Below are 18,077 nucleotides of genomic sequence, written 5' to 3'. Positions count from 1 at the left end.
AGGTGCTTCAGAACATGTTTATTATCAACCTCAGGAGGTCAAACAAATGACATATTGTTGAAACAGTTTCCAAAACGTGACACCTCTAAAGCGTAAACCCCTGATTGTGTATGTGATATTACAACTGTCTACCAATAAACAGGAAAAACAGAATGACAGATCTTACAACGCATTCAGTAAACTGGTTGTAACAATTTAATTTTAAAATGCATTTATTATGCATGAGCTTGAGGAACAGACCATTAAAAGATGCTTTCATGTTCAGCCTGGAAATAAGGAGAAATGAGGACACACACATGCTTTGACATCCTCAATCTAAACCTCAATATAATCAATGGAAAATAAACTGAAAATTATTTTCTAATTGATGTATTTCAGAATCTAAATGATGTCCTCGCCTATTTTTAGTTAGAATTAGACCACACAAGAGAAAATATATGACAACATATAATATTAAGGGAAAGATTTATATTACAATATTTTTATATAATGTTCGGTCTTAACAAAAAATGAATGAATGGTGCCCTGATTATTAAAAATTATTAGAAATGATGTCACCACAAAACTCTCTGAAAAGTGTGGTGGTTTGTTTAGAGGAAGGTTCAGTTATTGGATCATGTAAACTCATATCGAGTAAATCATATAAACTCACCTTGATGAGGGAGTCCACCATTGCTTTCTCCTCTTGCTGTGGCTGTGCTGAAGTTCCATCGTCAGTGACCTTGTTGTTGCACAGTGGCATTGGGTTGTGTTTCCAAAGGGTGAATCCCTGTTCCAAAAGCTACCATCCAGCCCCAATCTCACCAAGCCTTATACACCCTTCGTTTTATCTGGAGTAAATTATGATCCATATTTGTTCTGTCGGTCCTCTCTGAAAAGCTTTGAAAACTTAATGTTTCAATTTTCACCTACAAAAGTAAAAATCTTACAAAGGAAAATAAAGATTACAAAATTTCAAGCTTACAAAGGTTCAAATGTTTAAAAAAAGAAGAGCATAAAAACAGAGAGGTGTGGAGCATTTTGGTATCTATAAGTGAAGAAATTAGAGTGAATGAAGGGAAACAAAAGGATTATCAACTTTGTCTCAGAATACTCTATAACACCATTTTCTATAATCCTTTTCAAATCTCTTTGGAAAAGCAACCTTCAAATTGAGGTAATTACAATATTCATTTTCTGTAAACTTTTTCTTATATTTTATTATCAATTAACCTCTGGTGTATTATTAGTGACTGAGTATTAATGCCAGTTAACTATGACTAACATTTTAAAACAAACAGTTCTATAGTTTCTGGCTATTTTACTGGGTTTGATGTAAATTAAATAATTAGAAGACAATAGATAAAACGTGGATAACACTTTAATGCTTTTCTGTTGGTGGTGATTTGAGAAGACAGTACAGACTTGCTAGGCAATAGTTAATGGATTAAATGTTGTGTGAGTGTTGATACTGTATTTGCTATAGGCCTAGTCAAAAACTAAAACAAAAGATGACTTCTGAAGGTACAACATGATAAACCAGCTTATGAATAACACTCTTATTTTCATAGACAGCATCCTGAAGTACATCACTAAATCAGAAAGTAAATCAGATTTGTCTACTTTGCTTGAATTCATTCATCTCTCTTTTGCTATGAAAGATCACACACCCAAAGTTAATGGCAGTTTTTTTATGTAAAAAAAGACTCACAGACTCTGTTAAGATCAACAGCAAGGAACTGTTACATAGTTAATAAGTACACAGACTGTTGATGTTTGGCTGAACACAACTGAAGAGACCTCTGGAAAAGAAAAAGCCTGCACAAGTGAAGATTAGACTTCAGACCAGGAACACCACACACACTGATAGCACCATGGCAAAGATTGCCACACTGCACAGCATCATTACTGCAAACATCTGGCTGTGACTGCTAAAGCCCCGAGCTGCCTCTTCGTCAATGGACAGCAGCGCTAGCGAAGCACTGTCAGTGCTGACGGGGTCAGCATACTGAGGACCCAGCGCCTCCACTGTCCAGCGCAGCACATTGACCTTCTGTTCCAGGTCCTCCAGCGTACGGTCCACCTGTGCGATCTCCTGCTCCAGCTGACTCTGCTCCTGACCCTCCACGCTGGACGTCTGGGACCCGTCACCTGCCTCCTGCAGGTCAGGCAGACTCAGAGCACGTGCTGCCACCTCTGTTGACCCCCCTGCTCAAACAAATACATGTATCAGGGCTGTGACAGTTAAGAAGTGAAAAAAAAAAAGTGAAGTGACATTCAGCCAAGTATGGTGACCCATACTCAGAATTTGTGCTCTGCATTTAACCCATCCGAAATGCACACACACAGAGCAGTGAACACACACACACACTGTGAGCACACACCCGGAGCAGTGGGCAGCCATTTATGCTGCGGCGCCCGGGGAGCAGTTGGGGGTTCGATGCCTTGCTCAAGGGCACCTAAGTCGTGGTATTGAAGGTGGAGAGAGAGCTGTTCATGCACTACCCCCACCCACAATTCCTGCCGGCCCGAGACTAGAACTCACAACCCTTCGATTGGGAGTCCAACCCTCTAACCATTAGGTCACGACTTCACATTTACTGTTACTCTGTGCAAACCAGTCAGTCCAAAATACCTTAAGGGTTTCTCCATATTTAATTTTGAAAAGGAATGAAGTACAGTGCTTTCAATGATTCTACTGTTGTTTAACAACATATTGATTGTTCAGCTGACTAAATCCTTTCCGGAAAAAAACAAAACAAAAAACCTTTGAGTAGACAAAAAAAATACATAACATAGTTTTAGAAAGCTGTAAGGCACTGTAAAGATTGTGAACAATGGACATCTGTCAATGGTTTTCCATGGCAAATTTTGCTGAAATTTTGTAAATCTGACATTACCTGTACATTCACATGTTTGAGGAATATACACAAGTTTGTCAGTAGTCTTAAATCTGATATGAAACTGCTACAGTTATGCACTCTTACCCTGTATGCCTGTTTGCACCATGGCACTGTTATTGGCAAGGGAAAAGTGCTTGACCATGGTGAAAACCTTGCACATGTCTGCATGCAAAAGCTCCAGACAAGAGGAGAATGCCACCCACAGCAGCTCTGTTTCCTTCCTCTCAGCTTCTGCTAGTGTTTTATCCCTCAGTCGAGCTGTCAGGTGGTTTCTGCAGGACAGCGCTAGTGTCTGGGCTCGCTCTCGTGTTTGCCGAAGATCACGTCGTAGGCTGGAGTTGTCTGTGCATCCACCAACACAGGAGGCCAAGTGCCGATGACATGCCACCACCTGAGTCAAATCAGATCCACTCATATTAATAAAAAGAAAAGGTTTGATGCCACAATATGATTTCATATAACAGGTCATACATTAATCAAACTGTTCTGAGTGTAGTTATTAATAATGATTAATAACCTTACTGACCCAGGTTTAGAAACATTGATAACATCCATCCCAAGTCTTATAGAGCACAAGGCAGCTGGTTTACTTGACATTCATTAGGCCTTTTTTAGAATAATCAATACTGCTTGTGGTGGAAAAAAAAACCTTGATTGACTTAAGTTAGATTAGTTTGAGTGACAAATATTAGCTACTTATAATTCTGCCTGTCACAAGATGGCTATTTCAGGATAAGCTTCGGAAACTTTTGGGATCTTGATTTAGTAAGTTACATGCTGTCTATGGCCATGGATTTGAAAAAGATGTAAAAAGATTTGATCAGTGCTAAACATTTTTTAATTTTTTCTTTAAACTGTATGTCTGAAGAGAATATATATTAATGTTAGGTGAATGGAGTAAACAGGTAATTTTGCTGCTCTAGTGGAGCATGGATCATCCCTTCTCAGAAATAGTGTCTTTTCACCCTAAGGCTTGAGGAACACACCATTAAAAGATGCTTTCATGTTCAGCCTGGAAATAAGGAGAAATGAGGACACACACATGCTTTGACATCCTCAATCTAAACCTCAATATAATCAATGGAAAATAAACTGAAAATTATTTTCTAATTGATGTATTTCAGAATCTAAATGATGTCCTCGCCTATTTTTAGTTAGAATTAGACCACACAAGAGAAAATATATGACAACATATAATATTAAGGGAAAGATTTATATTACAATATTTTTATATAATGTTCGGTCTTAACAAAAAATGAATGAATGGTGCCCTGATTATTAAAAATTATTAGAAATGATGTCACCACAAAACTCTCTGAAAAGTGTGGTGGTTTGTTTAGAGGAAGGTTCGGTTATTGGATCATGTAAACTCATATCGAGTAAATCATATAAACTCACCTTGATGAGGGAGTCCACCATTGCTTTCTCCTCTTGCTGTGGCTGTGCTGAAGTTCCATCGTCAGTGACCTTGTTGTTGCACAGTGGCATTGGGTTGTGTTTCCAAAGGGTGAATCCCTGTTCCAAAAGCTACCATCCAGCCCCAATCTCACCAAGCCTTATACACCCTTCGTTTTATCTGGAGTAAATTATGATCCATATTTGTTCTGTCGGTCCTCTCTGAAAAGCTTTGAAAGCTTAATGTATAAAGTTTCACCTACAAAAGTAAAAATCTTACAAAGGAAAATAAAGATTACAAAATTTCAAGCTTACAAAGGTTCAAAGGTTTAAAAAAAGAAGAGCATAAAAACAGAGAGGTGTTGAGCATTATGATGTGAAAGTCGAGTGTGATAATCCGAGCGATTGACCCCTTTGCACTGAAGCTGTGTGGTTAAGCTCATTACATGCTGCTGAGAGGTGCGGAGATCCTGGGGCCTGGGAACACGTCAGGACCCCCTCTCTCCTTTCTCTTTGTGTGTGTGTGTGTGTGTGTGTGTGTGTGTGCCTGAATGACAGCCCAGGCCCTGAGGGGCAAGTTGTGGTCCAGTGTTTGCTTCGCTTCAGTCAGCCAACATGTCCAGAGTGACATTGCAGATTTTTCATGCATACACAAAATTAACTCCAATACATAGAATAGAAAAGTTTCAAACTGAAAATTACAATAAATCGATAAAAATGTAAACAAGGATTAGTCAGGCAATTGTTAGTCTCCTCTGTCTCAGGTCAAATTAGATTAGGGGCATGTTAAAATAATCCCTGAAATATATCTGCCGGTTTGGTCTGGTTATCCCATCTTAAACACAATCGTACACACCATACAGGTGCAAATCATTTTTTAACTAACATATGGAATATACATTTGGAAAATACGGTCATTTAAAGTACTAAATTACTTAAAATAAATGAATTTGACAGGAAATACAAACACATGAATGTGGGAAGAAATAGGCATAAATATTCAGTAGTTTTGTAGGCTTGTTTGCTACTACATGTTTTTATTACTTTTGAGAACATATAATCAGCAGATCATCACAGTTTGTATGTGACCCAGCAACTTCCCCAGTGGACAGTTTAATTAAATTAGTTTGACATTATCACCAAATAATGAAAATTACACTTTTGATTAGCATACATAGTCTAATAAACTATCGACTATTAAATAAACTTTAATAATGCAATTATCAACTTTTGATATACTGTACTATAACAATGGCTTACTCTCAATGTTTTATCGTTCACCGTCTAGCATAACACATTATGACAATAGTCAGTACAAAGGTAATTTGGTAATTAATTACAAAGGTAATTTGTTCAACAGACATTAAAGCAGGTCATTTCATCAGGGTTGACTGTTTTCCAGTTCTCTTTTCTTTTCCTGTCTTTAATCTGAGAAGAAAAAGGGTTGGACAACTTATCACAAATGACAATGCAATTTTGTTTGTTTTATTATTTGAACCACATGAAACTTACCATAAATTGTCTTCAGGGTCTTTCTAACCATTGAGTTGTGTCTGAGTCATTTTGTTTCACATCATTCTGGTCAAAGAAAAATGTTCAATTTATTCATACATACATAATGGACTTAAAACCTCAGTAAGATTTATTGAGGTGAGATAACTGAGCAAAGAAGAAAAACCCAAGACCTCATAACTCCATCTAATGGCTGACAGACAGCAGACCAAGAGTCCTGCTTGGTTTACATGTTATTTTACTAAAAGCTGCACACAAGAGGGCCCTCGCGTGTTTTATTAAACAAACAAAAGCAGCTATGACTGTAACACACATACATCACATCTATAAAGTAATAGTTAGCCTTGTTATCATTTATTTACCCCCATGTCATTTTTTTCCAGAATAGGTATGTGGTTGTATGAATATAGACATCAAACTACTGTACCTCCTTTTGTGTTCAATGCAAAAAATAATAACAGTATATGATTGGGAACAACAGGAGTGTGAATAAATGAAAAACTTCATATATACTTTTGCTAATAAACTACAAATCCTAGATAAAAACGTATTCTGTATAGATGTATAAGTAGTTAATTTTTATTTTTCATGAGAAATGAAGGCACTGAAGGGTACCTCTGCAAGGTTCGATGCAACGGTTGTTTCCAAAATACTTTCTTGTGTTATATTTGCATTTGACGTGTGGTTTGTCATCTGTAGTGGAAAAGAATCAGGACATATATACATATAAATAATAATATAATCTGAAAGCTTTTAAAGCTCTTTATCTTACTAGAGGTGAGATTAATAGAATGATATAACTGTGGTTCCAATATTACTCTGTTTGATGCAAAAATGGCACTTACCTGCTCAAAATCACTTCCATTGACAGGATTTTTCTGTAGATATCAATGAGACAGTAACTGTGGTTTATTCTCTTAGACAGCAGCTATGGTATGATAGCATGTATATGAATAAATGTTACGATGTCTCCATCATGAATTGACACAAATTAATTTTGGGGGATGTTCATACTTTTGTCATTTCAAACTGCATTTATGAATACTTTGTCTTGAACACAAAAGTGTTATTGGTTTTGTGTTTAGACTCTTGAAGGCAGCTAATTACCTCTGAGGGTATGTATGTCAGAAATATCTTTGGATTAATCAGGATCTTGGGTTTGGGTGTGGGTGTTGTCTGTGTAAAAATCAGAAAGTATTATTAAAAACAACACTTGTAGTTATAGTAATCAAACAATAATAATAATAAAATAATGAAATAATGGCTTTTGATACAATAACAACTATTAAAGTTATATATACAGCTAAACCAGTTCTGCATGATACAATGTACATAGGCTTAATGACAAACATATTACTGATCAGTTACTTATTTTATTTGTCAGCTATTTATCAATAATTATAAATATACAGAAATCTCAGAACAGGAAAACATATTCACTATGTTAGTGACAGATTTTTGATAATTGCATTAAATATTGCAAAAAATATAATAATAACTATTTTGACATACCTTATCCCCTAGAACTGCTACCAAACAGACACACAGAGCACAGATGAACACTTTAGTTTCCATCCTCATTGTCACAGTTTCAGTCAGAGGTTTTGTAGCCAAAGATGTCAGACGGGTTTAGAAGAGTTTTTTTTTGTGTTTGTGTATTTTTGGAGCTTGTTGTTTTCAACAGGGAGGAGCCTTGAACAAATTGATGGTCATTCAACTGTTGGATCAGGTGCTTTTTTTTCTCTTTTTTTTCTCTTGAGATGTCAAAACAAAAATGGACTCTAAAAATAAATCCCCATCAATGCTCCAGATAATGCCAGAATATGTTTGATTAACATACACACATAATTCAGACTTATAACATATTATAAAAATATGCAGAAATATTGGCATATTGAATTTAAGAAATTTTTTATGTAAACAGCTGTTGTCGAAATGCACTGTAAAGTGCCTTAAATGACATAAATTTAACATCTCAAAATTTTCTAATTTTAACAATCTTTTCTGTCAAACATCAATCCACTGATGCACTGCACTTCCATATTCTATATATATTATATTATATGTTACATATATTTGATCATTACTATATACCATATTGAAGAAGACTTAGTAAAAGAGCAGCCTTTTGGTTTAATCAGGAATTTTAAAGAAATTTAATTTTCAATAAAGGCAATGCACAAACTTCGATTTGAAATGGCTTTGCCTCAGTAATTTTCTGCATTTATAAAGAGACGAAGCAGCAGACCGAAAAGGTAAACTAATGACCAAAAAAGCATGTGAATTCAAAACATAGAGAAGTGCCTCATTTACAGGGGAAAATGTCATTTTTGACTTCACAAACGAGTTTCACACGTGACATGCCTGTCAGATGGAACGTGTGGTGCAAGATCATTTGGATTAAATTTAATTAATTCATAAAAAAAATATGCCACGAACCCTTTTTAATGCCTTTGCAATCATTATAAAATCTTAATAATGAAAAATAAAAGAGAGAGAGAGAGAGAGAGAGAGAGAGAGAGAGAGAGAGAGAGAGAGAGAGAGAGAGAGAGTTGTCATGACAACGCTATCAACACTAACTGTCTCCATCAACAGCAAGGCTGCTAGATGCGCGCGGGCCACTGAGGTGAGTCCTCGAGACTATTATACCTCCACGTTTACTCTTGCTCGAGATTAAAACGCAACTCTTATGTCACACAGTAGCGTATACAGACTCGTTTGTGGCGCTGTTTGTGAGAGAGAGTAGGAATGATGAGCTCCCAGGTGTCTCCAGTGAAGGTGTTCATCCGCATCAGACCCACGGCCCGCTTCGCGCACGAGCTCATCGAGTGCCCACCTGACCAGCAGGTAACCGACGTTCAATCTCATCTTGACCAATCTCATGTTTACTGTAAATATACCAATCTGGAAAGTTAGCGTTTCCAGCAGCCTGTTATTATTACAATAAATATTTTATAACATATTTTATAGTTTTCAAATATAAGAACCTAGCCAACATTAAAGTTGTCCCAATTTTGTGCGCTCATTACAATCCAGTTTAAATCTGTTTCTGATAATAAATGTAATTAATTATTTAAAACTTAACCTCTTTAGCCTTCAGTAGAAAAGAAGAGAAACTGAGACACTTTCTCTTTGGAGAAATAACAAAACAAAGGGATCACTCTAACTTTCAAAAGGGAAATCCTGTGCATTCAGAATACTTTTTAAATAACGTTAACTATTATTACAATCTCATGCATAAAATTAAGGCCAGAAATGATTAAATGACATAGTCTTGGGATCACCAACAGGGCCCAATCCACAGAAAACATGTTTGAATGAAATAGATTGATTGATGCCAGTTATGCCTGTCCTTCTTGTGGTCTCTCTAAGACTTTGAAAGTGAGATCAAGGAAAGACTCTGATAAAGGAAAGAGGAATAACCAGCTGAGCTCATGGGTGTTTCAGCTGAATGGGGTGCTGGATAATGTGTCACAAGAGGACACCTATGATCGTGTTGCCCGGAGTGTAGTGCTGGGGGCCTTTGCTGGCTACAATGGTTTGTCAATGCATCTGAAATCACAAACATTTACATACGCAGTCTATACTTTGAAATAAAAAGCTTATAAAATGTGTGTTTAGGTACAATAATGTGCTTTGGGCAAACTGGAGCTGGGAAAACATACACTATGACAGGTGCTGCAGAGACGTACAAACACAGAGGCATCATTCCTCGAGCCCTACAGGAGGTGATTCAGACTCATGATAAAGAAGCACATAGTCAGTGTTTCTGCTCACGTGGCTCACAAACCATCTCTCATTTCCTCAGGTGTTCCAGGAGGTGGAGCATCGTGTAGATCATACCTTCTCCGTTCATCTTTCCTTTCTGGAAATCTATAATGAGATGATGGTAGACCTGCTCTCCAGCATAAAGAAAGGAAAAAGTTTGAATAGTGGGGTCTTGACAGTGATAGAAGAACCAGGTGGTGGAGTCTCAGTCAAAGGATTGTCTTTACATCTGGTTCACAATGAAGAGGAGGCTCTTAATCTGCTTTTCGAGGTGAGAGGTCGAGTCATAAAGTCATGGGGTATTTGAGCAGCTTATTAAAAAAGATGAATGCACATTTATCTCAGCAAAAAAAAAAAAGTCTTTTTCAACTAAGCAGAGGTCTTATCGGGTTGTGTTTGTACTGTTAGGGGCAAAGGTTAGTTCTTATCTCTCATCACTTCTGTTGACAAATTGGCTAATGAAAACAATACGGCACCAAGAAAAACCATCAGAAAAAACTGAAATTTCATTAAAGGTCCCATTACAATAAAATGATTGTCAGAAGCATGAATGCCCACATGGTCAAAAGCAAAAACTAAAGTACTGTACATTCAGGACTTTCGTATTTTTGTAAAAATCTGTGTTGAATAACATTGCTCCCACTGCACTAACAGGGGGAGATGAACAGAATCATTGGACAACATGCCCTTAATAAACATTCCTCCAGATCTCACTGCATTTTTACTATCCACATTGAGGTATGTCCACAACTTGTGTCTTATTAGATTCATAATCTCAAGACTAGAATATATTGAACATCGTGGGATCTTAAAATGCTTTAGTAAACCTGCCTTTTTACACAAGGTGATACTTTTTGGCATGACGTTAAATATGTTTGTGTGTGGTAGTCTCGCTCTCGCACACTGTCCGATGCTAAATACATCACCTCTAAACTGAACCTGGTGGACCTGGCAGGGTCTGAAAGACTTAGCAAAACTGGGGTGAGTTCTTTACTCTATGAGCCTCACAGTTTAGCAGTAAACTGTTGAATGAAATATTAACATCATTTGCACTAGTGTGCTAATCTTAACAAGATCCTCAAATGCTTACAATTTACAGTTTTTACTCTCTACTTTCTGTTTTTTACTCTAGTCAGAAGGTCAAGTCCAAATGGAGGCCATGTATATCAACAAGTCCCTGTCTTTCCTGGAGCAGGTCATCTTGGCTCTAGCTGACAGTCGTAGGGAACATGTTCCCTTCAGACAGAGTAAACTTACCCATGCTCTGAAAGACTCGCTCGGTTAGTGTGCTCCTGAAGTTAGTCCTCCCACAGAGCTTCACCACATCAGTTAGAATACGAGCTGTAGCAGTAGCTAGTATTCAACCATCAACATGTAAACTTTCATTTTGAACAATGGGGAAATCTTCACTTCAGATGAATAAAAATGAATAATCTTGAATGGGACGTGTGTGTGACCTAATGTTTTCATTTCTGGCACAGGAGGAAACTGTAACACAGTGCTTGTGGCAAACATATATGGTGAAGCGGCACAAATTGAGGAGACAGTGAGATGTGTTTTTTTTTTTTTTTAATAATATATCCCAGTCTAAAAACTATATAATATATAAAAAACTCTTGGTTCTCTTGGCAGCTTTCAACTCTTCGCTTTGCCTCCAGAATGAAGTGCGTGCAGACAAAGCCATCGATCAATGAACATGTTGACCCAGTGGTAAGATTTTATGTGTACCACAAAACTAATACTCTGATCATCTAATGATAATATCTAAGAAAGATTCACGCGCACATTCAATTAATGCATAACAGTTCAATGCAGAAAACTGTGACTGTTTATCAGCTCCAGGTGCGAAGACTAGAGAAAGAAATCCAGTTTCTTAAGGAGGAGCTGTCAATGTGTAACACACTGGTGAGTTCCACCATACACACATCCTGAACCTGTGCCTATAATCTGATGCTTTTCACACAGTGGAATTATCCCAGCTATGACACTCTGGCTTCTATTTTGATGTCCTTCTTGATCGTAGACGTATCGGGTTGGAGTTTCTAACGAAATCCTGTCGGAGAGACAGTTGGAGGAAGTGAGGAGTCAGGTGCAGAGATACCTGTCTGGATTACTGGATGAGATCCCGGTAAACACCATAGTTTATACCTCAGTTCTTCAAATACTCAAGTCCACATTTTCATAAATCAATCTTACTTTATCAGAACTGAATAAATGATTGCATCTTTCAGATTGTGAGCATTACACAAACTCAAGAGGTGTTTGCCCAGTTCAAAAAAGTGGTGTTGTAAGTACAGTTACCTGTTTATCAACAGTTTAACAATACTTAAAATGGAAGTCAATTCATCACTGTAATGTTTGAATGTGTATTACACAGGGAGCAGCAAAAGAAATTACGAGAGCAGATCGCTCCACGAAACCCTCGTGTAGAGAAAGCCATGAACACAACACCATCAGCTGTTGCAGAGGTAAGCCATGTACAGATATTTGGTGGACAGCAATACTTTAGTGAGAAGTGAAAAGGTAGAAACTGATGTCTCGTGCCTCATTAACTGTGCTACAGGTGCAGGGGTCTGTAGGTGCTGTTGGAGAGGTGGACAGTTGTGGATATGGCCTTGGTTTAGCTAAATCTTCACAGAAACATCAGCGAACTGTGTCACCGAAACCAAGTAAAGCAAGAAAAGACAAACAGATCAGCAGGTGACAATCTCTTTTCCTTTTGTGCGAGACAGGATGTGAAAAATTAACTAAGTATTCATGTTTAAATCTAGATATTCATGTTACACAATGTAACATTTTGAAACACAAAGAATCATACACTTGTAAATTTTTACGGAGAAGAACTGCACACCATACAATACACGACTGAGGATCATGCACAACCAGTCATTCTGAACACAACACACTCACACAGAAACAGGCACTTCATTAATAAGAGATGTGTGAGAAAAGAACACAGAATGTTCTAAAATCAGCTTAAAACCTCAAACATGCTTTATATCATAATCTGAAGCTAAAGAATAAGAGTCTGTGCCCATTAAACACCGCAGGTTTGTCTGTGAAATCTGTCAACTCTGGCTATCTGCAAAATCTGCAGACTCAACCAGACTGCAAACGGGCAGATATCTGGGCAAAAGTGCAAAGATCCTAGTCTTTAGTTTGCCATGTTCTGTGTCAACAAACATGATGAAATCTCTGTGATATAGAAGAGAGTGTGATGCAATTGTGTCTATCTACCCACTTATTTCAGAGAACATTTTCTGGAAATGTAAATATTTGCACTTAATTTGAAAAAATAAAATCAAACAGCAAAGAGCATACATGACAATCATTATTTTTGATTAATTTAAATGTTTAACATTATCTTGTTCTAAAAATAATTTCCACTAAGTAAAAGGCCATATTAGTACACTATAGTCATCAAACAATGCCTCCATCCTTGTATATTAGTAAAAACCATTGGAGCATTTGAAGAAAAGAAAAACAAACCAAATTTTGACTACAAGACTGTGAATTATGGTACTTTGAATCTTGTATTGAACAGAAAGGAAGGAGCAGCGAGTCAACCGCCAGTGGAAAATATAACTGTGCAAGCCGAGCAGCCTCTTAACCTGAGTGAATCTGACATGACCACACACGAACCCCCAAAACAAGCTCCAGAACAACAACAACAACAACAACAACATCCCAGAACTGAGTACGTACTTCTGTACAGCAGACCGGTGAGCTGAGGCGACCTCTGCTGACGGTTCAAAGTACTGCTGCTAATAACTGGAGACTGAAAATAAATGTCAAATTTAATGTATTTCTCAGCTCTCCTCCATCCAAAGCTGAGGCATTTGAGGATTTCAAGGCAGAACGAGGAAGTGAGATCAACCGCATACTAAAGGAGAACAAGGCTGTGCTGTCGGAGCGCACGACTCAATTACGCGTACTCACAGATGTCATCAATACCACGAAACGGGATCTTGACTACATTACATATGAGCTGCGACAATTCAGAGAGCGAAAACAGAGCCAGGGTAAGTATCACATGATGTAGCTACATTGATTTGCCCACAGCAGGGAAGTGTAGGAATGAAAAGACTCAAACAAGCTCCTTTCTGAATGAGATGTAGTTATCACATGGAACTGAAGGCTGCTGGTTTCGTAGGTCAGTTTGTGAGCTCGGAGGGAGAGCCTGTGCTGGAGGAGGCTGAGCTCTCTCTAGTGATGCAGCTGAAAGAGCTGAAGAACCGTTATAGACAAGCCTACGAGGATTTCAGCAGCACAAAGACAGAAGTCAGCTACTGTCAGCACCTGGTGAATCAGTGCCGCACACGGCTGCTAACAGGTGAGTTCCTCTGCTTCTCCACACAGCGTATTACTATAGTCTCTCTATGGTTCTCAGGCTTCTGTTTTTGATGAGGAATTAAATCACTCCACCGATTCAGGTAACTACAATTGTAATACATCATCATTGTCAATATTTAGCATAACAACAACACATTTACTTTCCTGATCTATACAAATATATTAATAGTAGAATTTACTGCACGTCACTGTAATACACAAGCTCATCTTTCTCTAATGCCATTAATATATTTTTGTGTTTGCCAGAGTTTGAGAGATGGTACAACGAGTCATTCTTGTTTCCGGATGAAGTGTTGTCAGTCTTAGAGACCGGACCAGTTCGACCAGGTCACATACCTGTGGACAAAGCTTTGACACTGGTCAGTAACATTCAAGGTTAACATGTCTTCGCAACAAAACTTGCCCAACTAACCCAATCACGTATTGAGGGGGGTCTCCTGGAATAATAATGTGAATAAAAGACACATTTTGATGGGGTTTCCTGGCAACATTTGCTTTCCAGGGGCTAAATATCCCATCACTTGGTCGCTTCAACCCACGGCAACGCTGTCAAAGTAGCCCATTTCTGCGGGAAAAGAAAACGTTTCTCAACATATTAGGATTTCTAAAGGATCTTGTGTCAATAAATGGATCAAACATACAGTAAAACAGTAATATTTTGAAATACTGGTGAACATTAGACCCCCCCCCCCCAAAAAAAACATTACAAAATCTTACAAATCTCAAACTTTAAAACTGTAATGGTTATACAATCTATTAAAGGGCACCACTTTATATATATATATGTATATATAATTCTTGCATTTTTTAACAGTTTTGTAACCTATTTTAATGTCAAAGAGTGGAGATCTTAGTCTGCATCGTACCACTAGATGAGAACATCTCAGGAGAGGTTTTACGTTTATTGCAAACAATGTAATGAGGAGAATCTATTCAAAGTTTGATCATGTGAGAGACTTGAGTGCTTATGTCTGATGTTGTATTATTGGACAGATGGATGATGAAGAGCACAGTGATGGTCTCCATCACAAGCTGCATGCTGACAGTACGGTGTCATTTTACAATGCCTATAATAGGACTCTAAAGAGGGTAAGACATTTACACACACCCGATACTAGCTTTCATTATTCAGATGTCAAATGATGCTGAATGCAATATAATGAAGTTGTCTTTCATTTACAGAGAGGAAGCAGACAGGTGTCTTGAAGTCCAGAGTCTGTGAGGGGCAGCAGGAGTAAAACAAAACTCCCTCTTCTCGCAGTCATCTGACGCAGGTCTCTGTTTGCTCAGTCTCAGTCTCCAGAGTGAAGAACGTTTCCATGAACGCGTGAAATCAGTAGGACATATGAAAACACCTGCTACCTGAAATCTGCTTGTGCTGCATCATGTAATCGATCCTAAAACTTGTAATTGATATTGTTAAAATATAAAGACAATCAGTCTTAAAAAAATTTTTTTTTCAGTTTTTCAATAACATACTGTTTTTTTTTAACTGTTCATTATTATTGTTAGTTCTTTGTTAGATATGTTTTTAAATGTCAGTTTACACTTTACAATAGATTTTCCACTTTGATAAAACCGTAGTTCGCTCTAATCAGAGGCAAGAACAACCTCAATACATCAGGTTGTTAAATGAAAAGTAAACTTTATTATTCCTGAACCACAAAATAGACTTCTTTGGTTGTACAAATTCACTAGTTACAGTCCTGAATGAGCTCTATATCCCCAGACCTTTAGTCCCACCCTCCCCTTTAGCAAAAAACTAAACAAAACAAATAATCCTCCCAACAAGAAACCAAGACAAGAAAACAATAAGAGAGTTCAAACGCTTTTGCTTTGAAAATGTAAAAATGTAGTGAATCCCATTATCCCATTGGTTACAGAAAACCAACTTCTTTCTTTTCAAACTACAAAAAAAAAAAAAAAAGTACAATGATGAGCAATCCCAAACTGTTATTAACCAAAACTGAATTTCAGTCGACACAAAAGCTAAGATTAGTAAATCAAAAATAACAGAAACGTTCATATGTTTGACAGGTTCATCGGGACACAGTGTTGATGGCAGCTAGGGTGGTGAACAACTGATATGAGAACAGTGAAATAAAACTGTTTATTTGAAGAAGTAATAAAAGTCTATCATATTAGTCCTCACACAGGATTGACAATAAAATTGCAAAATTGCAATAAGCCAATATACAAACACAGGGATCATTCAGTCAAGACCCTGGTAGAATCATCTATACCCTCCAGACTTTAGTTTGGTCTCGGGGCAGAAAGGCTCAGATTCAACTCTGATTTTTGCTTCTTTTGTTTTTTTTAGCATTTATACATTATTCACACAATCAGCTTTTCAGTGGCTTTAAAACTATTTAAAGTGTAGATTAGAAAACATCTACTACCTTCACACACATGTCAGAATAAAAGAAAGAAAAGATATGAGAAAGATTCATAGATGCCAATAGAGATCTGATGTTTTCAGATGATTCGATTTCCTCCCGCTCCCAAAAGTGTACCTTATGTTTATGGAGAGGTAAAGTGAGGTCTGGCGAATTATGGGTTGTTAAAGAGTGAATTCTCCACTCTGCTCACTCTGTGTAGCAAAGGGAATGATTCTATGCATACATGGCCCAGAACAAGAAGAAGAAATAAAAATGGAGGATGCGTTTTAGTGTCCTTGAGGAAGAGGATCACCAAAGGAACACAAACTTGTGAAACCATTATCCACTTCATTTTACTCTCCTAGTCCAGTAAAGGAAGACTAGAAATCAGTTAAAAGGTTTAGACTGACACTACTCAATACAGTAGGTCAGACTTTATGATATGTCATGACCATACATATTACCAAACAGATCATTAAATAAGGGCAGATGCAACCTTTCAAAAATAGTACATTCATTTGCATCACCTTAAAAAAAGAGATTCTGTTTTGAAAGTGATATAGATATAAAATGGAAATTTTATATCCATATGCCAAGGCCTCATTTTTCAATTTTAAAATGTTGCGTCCAATAAAATTTATCCCAGAACCAAAAATCTAAATTTGTCACAAAATCACAAGTAATCAGCTTATACATGTCAAAAAGCCTTAATTTGTTCCTTTGTTGCATTGGAATCCCATTGATTAAAAGCAGTATATTACATTAATAAATTACACTTAAAGGAATAAAAACTTTTTTTTCTGAATGTGAATTAAAGCAACACGAGTGAGAGTCTGGCTTACATGGGGCAGTGAAGGTAGCAGTATGTTGTCTGCAAACTGAATCTCCCAAAACAAGAACACGGTTACATTTAAATAGCTCCTTTTCTGCCATTCAACATCTTCATTTACAGAGGAGGTTTCCAAAGTGTTAAGAAAGAAACCCACAGCATCTCTTAAAATAACTCTTCTGACAGATAGAAAACTGGGTAAAATGAATCAATCAATCAGTCATCGTCTGGACTTCTCATAGTAAAATCTGAGCAAAACTAGTGTTTGGGAGACTCACCTCCCACCCCTGTGTTGTGGGCACTGAAATAAGAGTGGTTTAATATCGGTGTACAATGTGTATTTCAGAGCATCTCTTAAGCATTATATGATCACTATGTGTGTTTTATCTTCACAGTTCAGATGCATTAGTGTGTGAGTGTACGGTTATGTGGGCACAGGAGCCTCCAGGCTGCGGCGGCCCTGTCGTAGTTTGCGCTTGTTACTGTAGAGAGCCATCTCCTCTAGAGCAGATGTGGTGGCCAAAGGAACTTCTGGATCTACAACAGACACTGAAAGGAGAGAGACAACAAATGATTAAATATTACTCTGTAAAGAGGAGCTGCCGTCTTTGTAAAGCACCCCTTCTTCCACTGAAAAGAAGAAATTTGCAATCTTCTCATTGACAAGTGACAGCTTTTATAAATGAGAATGCCCTGCTTTTGTATATGCTTCTATACCAGGGGTGGCCAAAGTCTGTCCCGGAGAGCCACAGTCCTGCAGAGTTTTGCTCCAAGCCTAATCAAACTCTTGATTATAAAGTTAATCAAGGTCTAAGCCAAGTTTTTATCAAGGCTGGAGCAAAACCCTGACGTTCCATACCACCCCCTTGTGTTTAAATACATGTAGATTTCAGTTTAAATCCCACAAACTCCCGCAAAGCAGTGATTCAGGCGAGCCATTTGTAGCATAAGCTGAAAGGC

General features: G+C 37.5%; 3 protein-coding genes across 27 annotated transcripts in view; 1 reads left to right on the top strand and 2 right to left on the bottom strand.

The window, feature by feature from the left end:
• Positions 1 to 1,342: 1,342 nt before the first annotated feature.
• On the bottom strand, positions 1,343 to 7,471 carry rgs9bp (regulator of G protein signaling 9 binding protein). Of its 2 annotated transcripts, none has more exons than XM_052560176.1 (8): positions 7,302 to 7,471; positions 6,897 to 6,965; positions 6,635 to 6,667; positions 6,405 to 6,482; positions 5,790 to 5,855; positions 4,281 to 5,729; positions 2,967 to 3,273; positions 1,343 to 2,187 (listed from the first exon to the last, which is right to left on the bottom strand). In XM_052560176.1, the coding sequence occupies exons 6-8, from the start codon at positions 4,368 to 4,370 to the stop codon at positions 1,820 to 1,822; spliced, it is 765 nt and encodes a 254-aa protein (XP_052416136.1). In that variant the 5' UTR covers positions 4,371 to 5,729; positions 5,790 to 5,855; positions 6,405 to 6,482; positions 6,635 to 6,667; positions 6,897 to 6,965; positions 7,302 to 7,471; the 3' UTR covers positions 1,343 to 1,819. The 2 variants fall into 2 exon arrangements, with proteins under 2 accessions (XP_052416136.1, XP_052416135.1); XM_052560175.1 differs by having other exon boundaries at positions 4,281 to 5,705.
• A 959-nt stretch (positions 7,472 to 8,430) lies between these two features.
• Positions 8,431 to 16,369, top strand: kif9 (kinesin family member 9). Its single transcript, XM_052560281.1, has 20 exons — positions 8,431 to 8,636; positions 9,162 to 9,327; positions 9,411 to 9,517; positions 9,598 to 9,828; positions 10,212 to 10,295; positions 10,446 to 10,538; positions 10,690 to 10,837; positions 11,039 to 11,103; positions 11,190 to 11,267; positions 11,394 to 11,462; positions 11,581 to 11,685; positions 11,789 to 11,844; positions 11,935 to 12,025; positions 12,121 to 12,257; positions 13,102 to 13,254; positions 13,371 to 13,579; positions 13,711 to 13,890; positions 14,157 to 14,269; positions 14,904 to 14,999; positions 15,093 to 16,369. The coding sequence occupies exons 1-20, from the start codon at positions 8,538 to 8,540 to the stop codon at positions 15,114 to 15,116; spliced, it is 2,304 nt and encodes a 767-aa protein (XP_052416241.1). The 5' UTR covers positions 8,431 to 8,537; the 3' UTR covers positions 15,117 to 16,369.
• The window catches only part of scrib (scribble planar cell polarity protein), an 82,290-nt gene continuing 80,219 nt past the window's right edge, over positions 16,007 to 18,077 (bottom strand). For all 24 annotated transcript variants that reach the window (XM_052560264.1, XM_052560268.1, XM_052560262.1 and 21 more), the window contains one exon: positions 16,007 to 17,666. Coding sequence is in view for 22 of the 24 variants with exons in the window: in XM_052560262.1 (XP_052416222.1) it covers positions 17,542 to 17,666 (125 nt within the window). In the remaining 2 variants the exon portion in view is untranslated. The remainder of the gene's footprint in view (positions 17,667 to 18,077) is intronic.

Source organism: Carassius gibelio, chromosome B7, assembly GCF_023724105.1.
Source record: "Carassius gibelio isolate Cgi1373 ecotype wild population from Czech Republic chromosome B7, carGib1.2-hapl.c, whole genome shotgun sequence".
NCBI classification, from domain to species: domain Eukaryota; kingdom Metazoa; phylum Chordata; class Actinopteri; order Cypriniformes; family Cyprinidae; genus Carassius; species Carassius gibelio.
This window is presented reverse-complemented; position numbering and strand designations above follow the sequence as displayed.

Excerpts from the sequence above, each read along its gene's own strand:
- rgs9bp (XM_052560176.1), bottom strand. The coding sequence starts at position 4,370 with ATGCCACTGTGCAACAACAAGGTCACTGACGATGGAACTTCAGCACAG. Across the intron at positions 3,274-4,280 it reads TGGTGGACTCCCTCATCAAG|GTGGTGGCATGTCATCGGCA; the intron begins GTGAGTTTATAT and ends GATTTGACTCAG. Across the intron at positions 2,188-2,966 it reads GGTGCAAACAGGCATACAGG|GGGGGTCAACAGAGGTGGCA; the intron begins GTAAGAGTGCAT and ends TTGTTTGAGCAG.
- kif9 (XM_052560281.1), top strand. The coding sequence starts at position 8,538 with ATGATGAGCTCCCAGGTGTCTCCAGTGAAGGTGTTCATCCGCATCAGA. Across the intron at positions 9,328-9,410 it reads GGCCTTTGCTGGCTACAATG|GTACAATAATGTGCTTTGGG; the intron begins GTTTGTCAATGC and ends ATGTGTGTTTAG. Across the intron at positions 11,845-11,934 it reads CAGTTCAAAAAAGTGGTGTT|GGAGCAGCAAAAGAAATTAC; the intron begins GTAAGTACAGTT and ends TGTATTACACAG.